Source organism: Arvicanthis niloticus, chromosome 3, assembly GCF_011762505.2.
Source record: "Arvicanthis niloticus isolate mArvNil1 chromosome 3, mArvNil1.pat.X, whole genome shotgun sequence".
NCBI lineage: Eukaryota > Metazoa > Chordata > Mammalia > Rodentia > Muridae > Arvicanthis > Arvicanthis niloticus.
This window is the reverse complement of record NC_047660.1, coordinates 127,093,555-127,109,173: the sequence shown is the minus strand read 5'-3', so window position 1 is coordinate 127,109,173 and position 15,619 is coordinate 127,093,555. Positions and strand designations below refer to the sequence as shown.

The 15,619-nt window shown below is 43.6% G+C and overlaps 1 protein-coding gene across 1 annotated transcript; it reads left to right on the top strand.

Annotated features, from left to right (window-relative positions):
• The first annotated feature begins 6,677 nt into the window (after positions 1-6,677).
• Positions 6,678-9,631, top strand: Mars2 (methionyl-tRNA synthetase 2, mitochondrial). Its single transcript, XM_034499140.2, has one exon. The coding sequence runs from the start codon at positions 6,744-6,746 to the stop codon at positions 8,502-8,504; it is 1,761 nt and encodes a 586-aa protein (XP_034355031.1). The 5' UTR covers positions 6,678-6,743; the 3' UTR covers positions 8,505-9,631.
• The last annotated feature ends 5,988 nt before the right edge of the window (positions 9,632-15,619 follow it).

Here is a 15,619-nt window from a genome sequence, read left to right as displayed (position 1 = left end):
CTACACTGGCTAGCAAGCAAGCCTGAGGCAGCTATGTCTCCATCCCCCCATCTCACTGGGATTGTACCATGCTCAGCTTTTTTTTTTTTTTTTTTTTTTTTTTTTTTAAATGTTGCTTGTGAAGATTGAACACATATCCTTGTGCTTGCAAGGGAAGCACATTATTGCCTTGGCTGGCCTGGAACTCACTGTATACACTAGGTTGTCTTTGAACTCACAGATTCAGAGCTCTGGGATTAAAGGCATCGCTACTCACAAGCGTTTCTCTTATAGCAAGAAGAGCTGTGAGGTCTTAAGGTCATAGCTGAGTAACACTTAGGCCACTTCTCCCTACAATCGCCAAAGGAAGGAATTTTGTTAGACTTTTAGCACTATTTAAAAATCATTTTCATGTATTAATGTGGCACATGTTCCTGTCTTAACAATTATTGTTACTTATTTGTATTTCACATCTGGATATTCAAACAAGTGCATATTGAAAGTGTGTTTTTGTTATTGTTCCTGAACACAACAGCGTGACAGAATGAGGCATTTACACACTACCTTTTGATATTAAATGTTAGTGTACAACTCAGAGATGATTTAACGAAGTAGAGACGACTGTGTGCAAGATATTCAAATACTGCAGCATTTTATATAAGGGCTGGACATCCTTGGATTTGGGTGTCTGTGAGTCTTGACACCAACCTCTGAGGATTCTGTAATATCTGTCCTGGCACTTCACTGCATTCCTACAACACCACTTGGCAAGAAACATTTGATGATTTTAAGTTTCCACTGTGAAAAGTTTTGTAAGGATTATTTTCCCACCCTTAAATTATTTTTTTAAAAATATGTATATTCTCCTTCATACACGGTCAAATAGTTTATTACTTTCTAAGTGATATATTTGTGAGTGGACAATACTTGGACTTAAGGCTCACTCAAAAGGAGGGGATTCAAGTCTCTTATTGTAAACGTAGCAAATGACCAGTGGCTGGTGAGGTCATGGTCTCAAGAAGAAAACCTCTTCCTGGCCTTTCCTAAAGCAGTGGAATTGCTAACTTCCTTCTGAACCCTTATCCTAATAACCACAGATAAATGCAGTTCTTACCCCACATCAAAGAAAATTGTGCATTAGACAAAGACCATTATAAGAAGCCACAATTGGTCAAAATGTGGAGAACAAACTGACCATTGGGTGCCTGGCACCAAATGATAACACCTATAATACAACCCCTAAGTTCAGAGCTCAGGGAATCTCCCAGAGGGGCAGAGGACCAGGAAGTCTGCTACAAGATTGCGTCTTCTAGATGTGACAGGGAAGCTGAGCCTATGAAATCTCAATAATATGGGGCTTTTTGTTTGCTTGATTTGTTTTTTCTTGAGACAGGTGTGTGTGTGTGTGTGTGTGTGTGTGTGTGTGTGTGTGTGTGTATCACTTGTCTGTCCCGGAATTCACTTTGTAGACCAGGCTTGCTTCTGCCTCCTGAGTGCTGGGATCAAGGGTATGCACTATTACCAGTGCCCGGCTGACAATAAGGCTCCTTAAACAAGACCTGAACAAAGCCATCTGGCATGCCAATATTGATGGGGAAATCTCATGGGGTCCCACCTCAAGACAGGCAATGAATGACTGCCAAAAGAGGCACAATTAGTTTTCCCCAGGGATGAGCCCCCTAAATGGTTATCCAGTGTCATATGGCAAACCCTAAAAACACATGCAAGCAACGATCAATGGGCCAAGTGGCTTGTGTGTAATATATATATGTCCAACCCCCCAAGAATCGCATCCTGAGACCAGCATGAGTAGGACTCCTCCCCTGATGTCCTGGGCCTGCGTGTCCTGGTGCAGTAGCCTTGCGACCCTTGAGGAGGTCACATCTCCTGGTGGCAAGGTTACAGGCTAACTTCCTCTCTCCTTATAAGCAAGCACCTGGGATTCCTCTTTATGCAGTCCCAGTGCCTTAGCCCACACTGTACACTCACCCCAAAGGGTTAAATAGCTTATGTTCCCCCCAAGTAAAGCTGCTCAGTGAAGCCTGCCTACTGAGAAGTTTGTTTCTTGTCAGGGCTCACCGTTGTCTGAGGTCTCCAACACCCTCCAACACCCTTGGCCTTCCCGCATAGCTTTCCCTTCAGGCCTCAGGTCTGACCTTCGGCAATCATGCCATTAAGGGAGGGAGATAGGGTGGGAACTACAGAACCATCTCAGAGACGTTTTAATATATGTGCATCAATAAATGTTATGAATTTGATAAATGTGTTCAAGGACAGAAATGACATCATCATTTTGATATTTGATAGACCTAGAAAAGGTTTTTGTAAGATCCATCATCCCTTCATATTAAAAGTCCTGAAGAAACTAGGAATAGAAGGGACACATCTCAACATAATGAAGACTACATATGATAAACCTATAGTGAATATTATATCAAAGGAGGAAGAATTAAAGACATTCCTATTAAAATCATGCTCAGGTGCTCACTTTCTCTGCCCTTGCTCAATATTGTGCTGTAGGACTGAAGGGTGAGAAGAGAACACTAGATGAAAGGAAGAAGTCAGCTGTCTTTCCTCGCGGATGATATGACGCAGTACAAAGAGATCCTAGAGAAATACTTTAGCTGGGCAGTGGTGGCCACGCCTTTAATCCCAGCACTCAGGAGGCAGATGCAGCTGGATCTCTGAAACTTTGAGGCAAGCCTGGTCTACAGAGCGAGTTTCAGGACAGCCAGGACTACACAGAAAGAAAAAAAAAAGAGACTGTATCAGAAAACTCTTAGAATGGATAAACACTTTCAGCAAAGTGTCTGGGTACAAAGCCAACACATTAAAAAAAAAAAAAAATCAGTAGCTGCCTTCTATGCCAATGTCAAATATATTGAGAAAGCAGTCAGGAAAACATTCATAATAGCTTCAGAATTTTACCTTGAATAATACCTAATCAAGTATATGAAGACCTCTACAATAAAAACTTTAAAGCACCGAAGAAAGAAACTGAGCCAGTCAGGATGGAGGACTTGGGTTGGAAGAGTTAGCCTTGTGGAAACTGTCACCTACAGAAAGCACTGTTTGGATGCGGAGTGGTTCATCTCTCACTGGAGTGGTTTCACCCTTGTGGATATTGTGAACATTAGTGATAAGACTTTTTATCCACTTGACTGGCCAGAATGAAAATGTATGACACCAAGTACTGATTTTTTTCCCAAGGAAATGTATAAGAGTGAACATAGGAGTGTGAATTTATTTAACTATGTTGGAAGAAACTTAGCATTATCCTGTGAAGCTGAACATTCACTTTTTTTTTTTTCTTTAATGGTCCAGCAACTTCATTCCAGGGTACAGGCTCAAGAGAAACCTTAGCATATAGGTACTGAGAGAGACATCTGAGAATGTGAATATCAAGTCTGTTCGAAATCGTCCCAAACTTGAACCATTTGTGTCTGTGACCAGCCGTTTACTTCAGGGAGTTCTGTTACATGAAGAAGAAGAGAAGGAGAGCCCCAGTGAGGTCTCAACATTTTATTTATAAGATGGGAGACAAAAAGCGTGCTGCTTTGTTTTTTGTCAACTTGATACAAGTTAGAGTCATCTAGGAAGAGGGAAAGCCAATCCAGAAAATGCCTACAACAGATTGTCTGTAGGCAAGTCTGTGGGTCATTTTCTGAATTAGTGTTTGCTGTGGGAGGCCCAGGTCATTGTGGGCAATGTTACCTAGGTCAGGTGGTCCTGAGTTGTATAAGAAAGCAAACTGAGCAAGTCAAGGTATCAAGTCAAGGTATCAAGCCATGGTATCAAGTCAAGGTATCAAGTCATGGTATCAAGTCAAGGTATCAAGTCAAGGTATCAAGCCATGGTATCAAACAGCTCTCTTCCATGGACTCTGCCTCAGTTCTTGCCTCCAGCTTCCTGCCTTGAGTTCCTTTCAAGACGGATAAAAAGTAAGCTGTAATACATTCTTTCCTTCCCAAGTTGTTTCTTGTCATGAAGCTTATTACAGTAACAGCAAACAAACCAGGACAAACAGCCTGCTTGTCTGCTGAAGCACTGACTTGCTAGCAATGGGAACTACAGGCCTGAAGGAGAACCCGATTTGTCAGCTGGGTTTGCCTTATACAACGCCATCCTTTTTCAATTCTTTCCTTCTTTTTAAAATTGGAAATAAACTTTTCATACAGTACATTGTGCTCACAATTTCCCCTCCCAACCATCCAGTTCCACTTATTTCTTTTTAGACAATAAACATACCAATAAACAAACAAACCTGAATAAAACAAAGGAAACAGAAAGAGAAAACAGAAACAAAAACAAAAGAGACACACACACACACCATAAAAACCCAATTTGAAAACTATATTAGATAAGCAAAAGGTAAAACCGAGCAAAGAAAGCATTGTGAGACGTACCATCTCCACGGGTGTTACTGAGTTAGCTTTGTGTTGGCCAACTATTGCTGAGCACTGGCCTGCCCTAAGTGTGGTTTATATCCTTGTAAGACTCCACTGGAGAAAAAAAAGTGTTTCATTTGCAAGTACTTGTCAACTGGAGATGGCTTCTGGGTTAGGGACATGAGCTTGTGACCATGTCCCCTCTCAGCACTGGGAACTATCAGGCCCCTACTTGTAGAGGCCTGTGTTAGCTGCCTCAGTCTCTGTGAATTCAGACATGCACCGGTCCTGTCTGGAAGGTGCTGTTTTCTTGGTGTCTCTCATCTCCACTGCCTCTTACCATCTTTTTCTTTCTTTCTTTTTTTTTCTTCATCATAGTTCCCTGAGGTTTGATGAAGACGTCCCATTTAGGACTGAGTGTTTCATAGTCTCTCATCTTCTGCACGTTGTTCACTCATGGGTCTCTGTATTAGCTCTCATCTGCAGGAGGATGCTTCTCTGATGCTGGCTGAGTGAGACATTGATCCATGTGTACAGCAGAATGTTGTTAGGAGTCATTTTATTGTTATTGTTCTTTTAGCAGAACAGTAGTGTTTGGTTTTCCCCTGGGTCCATGGCCGGGTCTAGTCTCAGGTTCTTGGTCAACTGAGAAGTGTCAGGTACTGGCTTTATTTCATGGAGTGGTCCCTAAATCCAACCAGATAGTGGCTGGTTACTCCCACAGCTTGTGTGACCCTGTTGTACCACCATATTATGTAGAGACCATCATTGTATATGGAAAGGTTTGTAACTGGGTTGGTGTTTAGCTTTATCCTCTAGTAGTGAGCAGAATGCCTTCTAGTACCACGAACACTAGTGAGGAGGCAACCCCCAACTTTTATCTGTTTTCTACTTGTCTTTTGCAAATTCACAAATCAACTAGAACACACAGACTGACTACGCCGTGGATGATCATTTCACCTTTTGGAGTTCCTGTAGAGAATTCCATCAGTCTATCTTCAAAATCATCACAGAAAGCAAGCACATCTAACTCACCACATGCCTTTACACACCATGAGAGGTCAAAACAAATGAACAGTGTGGTTGAATCTTAGGAACAACATGTTGAACTAGAAAGGTGAGCTAGAGACCACATGCCCCACTGTCTTTTTTAAAGTGGTAATTAAGTATAAGCAATGTCACTCAAATGCACTGTGGCTATACAGGAATGTGAGTGTGCAAGTAAAAACCCAGGGCAGTTATTACTCATGGAAGAGACTGGAAGGACATGGCACACACATCTAAACTGCAGCTCATCTCTAACTTACATGGTGATGTGTATCCCAGTCCATTGGAGAGCTCAGTAAAGCTTAGGTTGTTGGCCTGAGATCCCTGTTTTTTGCCTTAGCAGGTAGGGAAAGGGCTCCAGGATATGTATGTCTAAGTTCCTGGTGTGTCTCATGCTGCTTTGGGGACTATCCTTTGAGAATCCCCAACAGTGCTTAGGTTGGGTGAGGGTTTATAGGTGTCCCATCTCATTTTATTATGTGCATATATACACTGTTTAAGTTAAATGGGGGTGGGGAGGCACTTGTGGATGAGAAAAGATGCGGTGAGCCAAGGATTGATAATACAATTTTGGGTTTCTCAATTCTCTCCCGCTAAAAATTAGGATTCCATACTAAAAGCTCAGTCTTGGAAGAATTTCAAGACTATTTGAGGAGAAAATTGTGACTGATTTTGTACAATAAAGCTGAAAGCTACCGTTTCCTTATCTGCACATCTGTGACTCCTTACTCCAGTCCCTGGATGAATTCTTAAATCAATCCTTAAGGCCCAGCAAATGTTCAGACATGTTATTTCCTTTCTCCCAGTGCTTATCCTTCCTTAAAGTGCTTTATGAAATTATTTTCCTTTCTTTCAGATTTATTTAGATTCTGAGATAAACTTTAAACGGTTTTTCATATGTTGACTAGAGGATACAAAGAGGCCGGGATTTGGGCCCTGCTACATGACAGTTAATGAGTTTGGAAAACTACCTCCATATAAAAATCTTGCCAACAAGTTCAGTCCAGAACCGATCAGTTCAGATCCGGAACAGATCCCAACGAGTAAAACTGCACAACACACGGGATACGCTCTTCTTTCACCAGCTGCCCTGACAGGGAACCCGCTACCCTGACAGGGAACGCACTTGCAGACGACTCAAAAACTCCCGCGGGGCAGCGGCCTCTGCGCGCTGCAGGAAGCCCGCGGAGGGCGGCGTGGTGGGCGGGGCCACAGGAGTCACTGCTCGCCGTTCATTGGCTTCCGCGCCGGAAGCTGCGGTACGGTCCAGCTGCGCACGCGCCCTCTGGCTCGGGAACACCGCCTCCAGTGCTGGGGCCGGCTGGCACCATGCTGAGGCAGTGTGCTCGCTGGGTGCTGACGCGCTCCCGGGCCGGCCGCGGCTGTCGCCGCTACGGTTCGTGCTCGGCGAGCGCTAGTGGCGACGCTCGGGAAGCGCGGGCCTACTTCACTACACCCATCTTCTACGTGAACGCCGCGCCGCACATCGGGCACCTGTACTCGGCGCTGCTGGCCGACGCCTTGTGCCGCCACCGTCGTCTCCGAGTTCCCGGCTCTGCGTCCACGCGGTTTTCCACCGGCACGGACGAGCACGGCCTGAAGATCCAGCAGGCGGCGGCCACCGCGGGCCTGGCCCCGATCGAGCTGTGCGATCGAGTGTCTGCCCAGTTCCTGCAGCTTTTCCGGGAGGCTGGCATCTCCTCCACCGACTTCATCCGCACCACGGAGGCTCGGCACCGGGTAGCGGTGCAGCACTTCTGGGGTGTGCTGGAGGCCCGGGGTCTGCTTTACAAAGGGATCTATGAAGGGTGGTATTGCGCCTCGGATGAGTGCTTCCTGCCCGAGGCCAAGGTCACTCGGCAGGTGGGTCCGTCCGGGGATCTGTGTCCCGTGTCTCTAGAGAGTGGACATCCTGTCTCCTGGACCAAGGAAGAAAATTACATTTTCAAGCTTTCTCAGTTTCGAGAACCACTCCAGCGGTGGCTTCAAAACAATCCTCAGGCAATCACACCGGAACCGTTCCAACAGGCAGTCCTTCAGTGGCTGGAGGAGGAGCTGCCTGATTTGTCCGTTTCTCGAAGGAGTAGCCATCTGCACTGGGGCATTCCAGTTCCCGGGGACGACTCGCAGACCATCTACGTGTGGCTGGATGCCCTGGTCAACTACCTCACTGTAGTTGGCTACCCAGATGCAGATTTCAAGTCTTGGTGGCCAGCCACATCTCATATCATCGGTAAGGACATTCTCAAATTTCATGCTATTTATTGGCCTGCCCTTCTCCTAGGGGCAGGATTGAGGCCACCACATCGCATCTATGTCCACTCGCACTGGACGGTGAGTGGCCAGAAAATGTCCAAGAGCTTGGGCAACGTGGTGGATCCCAGGACTTGCCTTGATCGCTATACTGTGGATGGCTTCCGATATTTTCTCCTTCGGCAGGGCGTTCCCAACTGGGACTGCGATTACTATGATGAAAAGGTGGTTAAATTGCTGGACTCCGAGCTGGCAGACGCCTTAGGGGGGCTTTTAAACCGGTGCACTGCCTACAGAATAAATCCTTCTGGGACCTACCCATCTTTCTGTGCTGCCTGCTTCCCCAGTGAGCCGGGGTTAATGGGGCCGTCAGTTCGTGTGCAGGCAGAAGACTATGCGCTTATAAGCGCAGTGGCTACTTTACCCAAACTGGTAGCCGGCTATTATAATGACTTTCAGATCTATAAGGCTCTGGAGGCGGTATCCAGCTGTGTTCGGCAAACTAATGGTTTTGTCCAAAGGCACGCACCATGGAAATTGACCTGGGAGAGCTCCGAGGATGCTCCCTGGCTGGGTACCGTGCTTCATGTGTCCTTGGAGTGCTTGCGAGTGTTTGGGACTTTGCTTCAGCCTGTCACTCCACACTTAGCAGATAAGCTGCTGTCAAGACTGGGAGTCTCTACTTCAGAGAGAGGCCTTGAAGAGCTCTACTTCCTGCCTCGATTCTATGGACACCCATGCCCCTTTGAAGGGAGAAAGTTGGGACCTGACACTGGGCTTTTGTTTCCGAGACTGGACCAATCCAGGACTCGGCTAGTGAAAGCCCACAGGACCTAGGAACTCAGCTCTTACTGGCTAATGGTAAAAGATCAAACATATTCTTTTTGCATTTTTCAGTAAAGTCATGTTTAGAGAATGTGTATCAAATGAGCACATAAACTGTGTCCTTAAGAACAGAGCGATTCAGGGCCCTAACCCAGTCCTTTTCTTGTCTCAGTGCCATTAACCACTGTTCTTGGTCATCAATGTCTCCAAGGGAAGGATGGTTGAGGGCAGGACCAAGATGCTGCCACTGTTCCTTCTCATTGCACCTCCCAACCCAGGTTCCAGACCACCTCTCAGGGCTTCTGCTGGTCAGGCTAATTTAACACAGACCTTCTTCAACTGAATCTAGGGTTGGAAGTCCTTGCCCTGTTTTACAGGTCAGCCCTGCTTTGTTAAAAACACAGTCTCCTGTTAAAGAGTTTTTTTTTTTTTTTTCCTTAGAACTTTAGGAACCAGTGTCCTAGACTAGATGGATTCTGCCCATGTTCTGTCTCATTTTCTAAGTTACTACAGTTCTGATCGGCAGCCTAGTGGTTGTGCTTTGTAATACTACACTCCATCCACTAGATGGCTCTGCTCTCACACAGCTCCTTAAGATTGTTCATTCAGAACACAGAATTATTTTCAGCTGTCTAATTCACAGAATTTTAGAGTTGTTCTGTTTTTCTTAAAGGATAACTTTGGAAACACTGCTATTTTAACAACACAGACACTAGAATTCTAATTTTAAAACTACTAAAGTGACAAGTACCATAGGTAATACGTAAATGTCAGGTTTGTTTATATGATAAAACAATAAAGCTCTTCAGGTACACTGTGTATTACAGATAATAAAGTTCAGTAACGGTTACATGTTCATCTATAAAGCCCTCAAAAGGGTTGTATTCTCTATGTTATTTCTTATTCACATACATAACTTACCTCATGATTATTTTTGGTCAATCAGAATATATAATATAGGAATGATATAATATTGTAATTAATAAATTTATGTCAAAATAGTTTTTGTTGATTACTTTTGAGACAAGCTTTCATTATGTAGTTTGTTATCAACAGTCTCCCGCCTCCACCTTTCTGGTGTTGGGATTATAGGGTGTGCCACATGCCTGTCTTTTGTTATTAAAGTGTGATTGTAAGTACCTTCTTTGCATCTGTTCGGTTACATTTAATGATGGTAATGTTGAAGGGAGAGAATGGTCAGTGTTCAGGACTGTCTGGGATTCAGGGCTCTCTCCAAGGCTCCATAAAAGAACACCCAGAGAAGATGTTACCGTAACAATTAGTGCAGTGATTAGAATACAGTAAGTCAGCCTTACGTCTCAACGGGACAGCTAGGCCACAGTTTAAAATGAGCTTGCTTTGGAACATATATGTTAGGTACGGTATTAAGCAGAAAGCTCACCATGGAGAAAACAGTCATGTTCGAAGTTTCTCCAGACACTGCCACTATTTATCTCTAGTTTCACTTGATTATCAAAGTGACAGACTATAGGTTGCTAGGGAACACTGCCTGGTAAGGTGAAGGACCATTTCCACAAGCTTTCTTTTGACTTCTTATATCATTTTGTGCCTTAGATCATCCCAGGCCTCCATATGGCATTCTCTACTTACCTGCTGGGACTAGTAGGGTAAACTTCTGGGGTGTAGGGCAGTCTCAGGGCTGTGTAGTGATGCAAGGTAGTATGTTTCCCAGAAAATAAGACATCTGAGAAACCAGTGAGATTCTAACCTCTCCTTTGGCGAGCCCTTACTGCAGTGTTCTAGTTTGTGCCATGGACCTACAGTGTCTTCCATAGGTGATGCTCATATCCCTGTGGAGATTGGCTTGCTGCTATTGGAGTTTTTGCAGCCTGTTATCTGTGAAGGCATTTAACTAAGCTATTAGACTTGAGGAGATGGGAGGCCAGAAAAGAGATAGCTTAATTCTATCATCCAGGGCATTCAGAGTGGAAGAGTGTGGTAGGTTGGATCCTCATTCTGTGGTGATGAGGAAGGTCAGACAGATTTCTCTACAGGCACGGTAGGTAAGACAAACAGTCTTGGCATTTGTGTTTGGCTCCATAGAGGAGTTCAGAATTGCTAAGTGGAGAGTACATTTACCTAGAAGAATTGCTCTTCCAAGGTGAGGGATTTGGGGGCAGGGGTGCTTAATGTGGAGGTTTGTAAGAGTCCCGAACGTTCCAGAAGTGTTAGTACTTTCTTTATGTGGCATCTTTTAGAACCCTTTGCTATGAGGTCCCTCCACCCCAACACCTCTGTGATTCTTAGATACTTTGGGAGGTAGTATTACAGGAAGTGACAGCACAGCACAGATCAGGTTTTTAAGGGCTTCCCATTAGGAAGCTATGAGAATGGGGTGGACCTAGAGCTTAGTGGTGGAGCACTTACCAAGCATGGAGGGCCCCAGGTTCAGTCCTCAGTACTGCCAAACAAATAACAGGTCTCACCTCTTCAGACTCCTGTCCTCTGTCTATGAAGTCATGTAAGAAGCAGTAGGTAATGTTCATGTTAAATGGTATTACTGTGATGTACTGTGAGGTATAGTCTACATACAAACTGATTAGGCACTTTACAAATTGGAAAAACCTGTGGCTGTAAAAGCATCAAGTAGACAGTCTCTAATTGCACTAAAACCGCAGTCACTTTATAAAAGGATACTTTTTTTTGAGATCCTATGAGCTTTAATAAGTATAAGCAGGTTGACAGACTATGAAGCTGATGCCTGAGTGTGTAAGTGCAGTGGCTGGACATTGGGCCCTAGAACACAAATTTGTTTGATGGGTTTTGCTTTGGTGAAGGTTCTAACTGTAATTGCAATAGAGTTCTAATACTGGGGTGGCTGTTAGTTGATCATCTTTTGGGCTTAAAAAAATGATGCCTCATGAAGCAGAAGTAGTGAAATTATGAGGCTTATAGCCGGGATGGCCTCACGGAGCTGAGGGCTCTGCCTCTGTCTACCCAGTATGCAGTGGCAATATGCTGCATTGGTGTTACCTGGAGTTATGGGGGAAGGCTCGTAGATGAGATGTGGCCAGTGAACACTGATGCTTTATGATAATTACAATTGCCTTCTCGTGGCAATTTCCCGTCTGTCGTTCAGCCGAAGTTCAGTCTTATGGTACCTCTGGGGGTTATAAACTTTGGTAGGGTCTCACCTTGTCTTCTACCTGGGTATCTGGAGACAGAACATGTTTTTGCAGCAAAGTTTTACTAATTTGTGGGTAAGGGAGGAACTAAGGTCAGACTGGGGTACCCAAGAGCAGAAACTGTGGAAGAAAGCCTTCAATTCTCCCCTAAAACTTTGAGCATGCACAGCTGATCCTGTCCTCTCTGCTGGAGCTTTGGATTGGTGAACTTAAAATTTTGTTTTAAAGTTTATATATTTTTTGTGTGTGTCTTTGTGTGTGTAAGAATGAGAGCATTTTTGTGTGTGTCTCTGTGTGTGTAAGAATGAGAGCAAGAGTGGGCCGGGGAGTGGAAAACAGATGGGTGTGTTTGTATTCATGGGTGTAGGCATGTATGGAGGTCAGAGGGTGGGTGGGGTGAGGTCTGTGTCCTTACCTTTGTACCTTGTTTGAGTCAAAGTATCTTGACTACTGAGTGAGCCAGGTCAGCTGGCCTTCACATTTTCTGGAGATGCTTCTGTTTCTAGCTACTGCTTCCTGTAGAGCCTACTGGCATTCTAGGTATTTGTACTACTTTCATCTGAGATATGGGGACCAGAACTTGGGCTGTCAAGCTTGAAAGGTAAGCACGGGTAAGTACGCACTCACTGAGTCATCTCCTTAGCCCCAGGAGTGTAAGCTCCTACCAAGGAACACAGTGATTTGGTTACTATTTAAGAGCTGGAACAGTGACAACCACATTAAGGTTGATTACTCACATTTTAAACTTCTATATTGTGTGTGTGTGTCTTATGACTGGAGACAGCAGCAAAGCCCCAGCTTAAACTGCCAATAACTATTTTTTGCAGACGGGAAGAGACTAACCAATGTAAAGGTGAAATTGGTTTCTTTTTTGTAACTTCTTTGTAGTCTTGGGCTACCCAAAATTATGCCTTTGAATTCAAGGAACAATCCAGCAGGAAAGAGCCGACTACACTGAAGCACTGTTTAGGACTGTGTTCTGAGTTTCATCGTGATGGACAGGACTACACTGTGGGTTTGGTAACTGGGAACCCTTTGCTGCTTCTGTGTACATGTTGCTGCTATTGGGAGGCTTAGCCACCTGGATTCTATGTTACCAGGCAACCGGATGCACATTTCATCCCTAATGAACTGAACAGTTTACAGCAGATTTTATGGATTTAAATATCTAGGATGTTGTGAGATGTGAGGATATTTCAGGAAAGTTTGCCAACGGCAAGTAGAAAACTGAAACTCCAAATGAGTTCTGCCCTGGGTTATTAAGGATGTTTGGTTTTTAGTTCTGCAGAGGCAAAAGGCTCAAGTGGGTAACTGGAGAGAAGCACTAGGAGTAACTAGTGCCACCTTTCTCAGTACAGTGTGGGGAAACGGAACACAGCCTTTGTCAGCTGAGAATCACCGAGATACTGAACATGAAGATGACTTTCAAAGACTTGATTATGGCCAAGTTATAGAGTGGAATAAGTATGATCTCAATTCACTAATTTAATTGAAACACAACACATTTCTTATTTTTATTTTCTTAAATTAGGTCCCTACCTTCCCCCACACAATGGTCTCACTTTGTAGCTTTGGCTGTCTTGGTATTCACTGTTTAGACCAGTCTGGTCTTGAACTCACAGAGGCTCACCTGTCACCTGTCTGTCTCCCAAGGGCTGGGATTAAAGGCATGTACCAATAGGCCTGGCCATTGCCTGATGAAAATATTTTTAAAGAGGTCGTTAAGCTTGGACAATTAAATAAAACAATTTCAGTGGTTTAGTTTCCTTTGAACTAGTCTAGAAGCTTCTATTGGTTAAAGTCTATAGCTGATCATACAAAGTTCACAAACTTATTTGAAGCTAATCAGCAAAATAATACAAACAGAATATTTCTAGCCAGATGAAAAAGTGGAAGAAAACTCAACCCAGAAAATAGGAAAGAAAATTAAAAGGGCAAAGTAAAAGAAAACATAGCATAAGTAGAAACTTGAAAGATAAATACAAATATGAGTAATTGTAATAGTATAAACTTTTATCACCTCAGAAGAGACAGGATTAAACAAGACAGCTGGAACAGTTCAAGCGGAGGTAAAACCTCTTAGTAAGAACACAAGGGACAGAATATAAAAGGAATGAACTTGTATGATTTAACAACACAGCCTAAAAGCAGAAAAAGCTAACATTGAAAACTACATAAAAAAATTCTGCTTAGGAGTTCAGGAAAATGATGCAATGAGAAGTGAGGAACACAGTAACTCAATAACTGAGCATTTGAGTCCTTAATGCGTACTACACAGTAAGCATTTGTAGCAGACAAGTTTTGTGACTTTAAATTTTCTTTTTCCATACAAGCCTCTGTTAAAATAACTGCAGCTTTCAGTCAAATATACTTGTATCAGTAAGTATTCTCAATAGCCATCCGTTCCCAACCCCCAGTTGGACATGGTGATGCACACCTTTAGTCACAGCGCTCTGGAAGTAGGGGACGGGGATCTCTGTAAATTTGAGGTCAGCCTGCCTGGTCTATGTAACTGGGGCCAGACAAGGTTACATACTGAGACCATGTCTCAAAAAAGAGTAGACTAGTCCAGCAAGAAGATGGGAGAAAACCAATAGCTCCTTTGTGTTTCATCTTTCCCCACTGACATAGTAAGCTAGTAGAAATGGAGGCACAGAAGACTAGGTAATTTGCACAGGATATTAGTTTGTAGACCAGCAGTGCATAGACTCAAAGGGCCCCTGCTGAGCCTTAGCGCACCATAGCACCAACGCCAGTCACAAGTCAAATATCTGAGATGGAAAGTACTGAAGAACCTTTATTTAATTGAAACACATTAATGTTTGAAGCTGAGGGGAGTTTGGCAGATTATGAAAGTGCCAATAAAAACATGCACCTTTTTCATGAAATACGGTATATTCACTGTTTTTTTTTTTTTGGTATACTAAACCTGCTTATATTTTGATGCAAGTTTAAGTAATGTTTAGGAACTGTGTAGCCTATGTCTTTCTTTTTTTTTTTTTTTAACATTCCTTTATTGTTTTAAGAAGAGTGTTTCAAGTCCTCTAACCCACAACTTAAGTGGGTCACATAACTACTTGTGGGGAAGCAAATGCTGTCAAAAGTAAAAGGTTTCTGATCACACAACTGAGACTTCACTGACAATGTGTGAGGAATCCAAGCACCTCCAGTAGCACTCACCTGTTCGCATTGCATGACCTCACTGCAGCCTTGCTTCTGTACACACAAAATGTGCACTTTGCTTTGCAGGTACCTGGCATGCCCTGCAATGCCAACAAAGGCTGCCAAATTTGGTAGTCTGGGTGAGAAATGCCTCCTATAGGCTTGGGTATTTGAACACTTGGTTCCTAGTTGTTGGTGGTGTTTGGGGGACGGTGGGTGGAGCTTTGCTGAGGGAAGTGTGTGGAAGGGGCTTTAGTATTATGTTTCTTTTCCCTACTTATCTTTCTTTCCCCTTAGTTTGCTGTGCCTTATGCTTGTGTCTGAAGAAGTGAGCTCTCAGGCTTCAGGTTCTGCTAAGACTACCACCTGCTGCTATCCCTCCCTGCCATAAAGGACCTTTTCCTATCCCTTTAGGATGGGAAGTCAAAACAAGCTCTTTTTCTTTAAGTTGCTTTTGGTTTTAGTATTCTATCACAGCAACAGAAAGCAAACTAGAACACTGAAACATCAGGGCTCAGATGCAAAACTCTTGTATGTTAGGAACTGCTGTGTTCTTACTACTCAGAATTTTTTGTGCTCATGGGAATATAATGCTTTAAATATGAAAAAAAAAACCCTTAATATTTTCTAGCAATCTTTCTTTAGCTCTTAAGAATCAATTCTGTATACTATTTGGTTGTATTGGATCAGAGAATTTGATTAACAAATCGAAGTAGAAAGAGAGGGAGAAGAGAGGGAAGAAGGGATTTAAGGGAGATGGGAAATGAAGTGGTGGAGTACATGTGGTAAGACAGCAGCAGTGGGTTATAGGGAAGGAAG

Excerpts from the sequence above, each read along its gene's own strand:
- Mars2 (XM_034499140.2), top strand. The coding sequence starts at position 6,744 with ATGCTGAGGCAGTGTGCTCGCTGGGTGCTGACGCGCTCCCGGGCCGGC.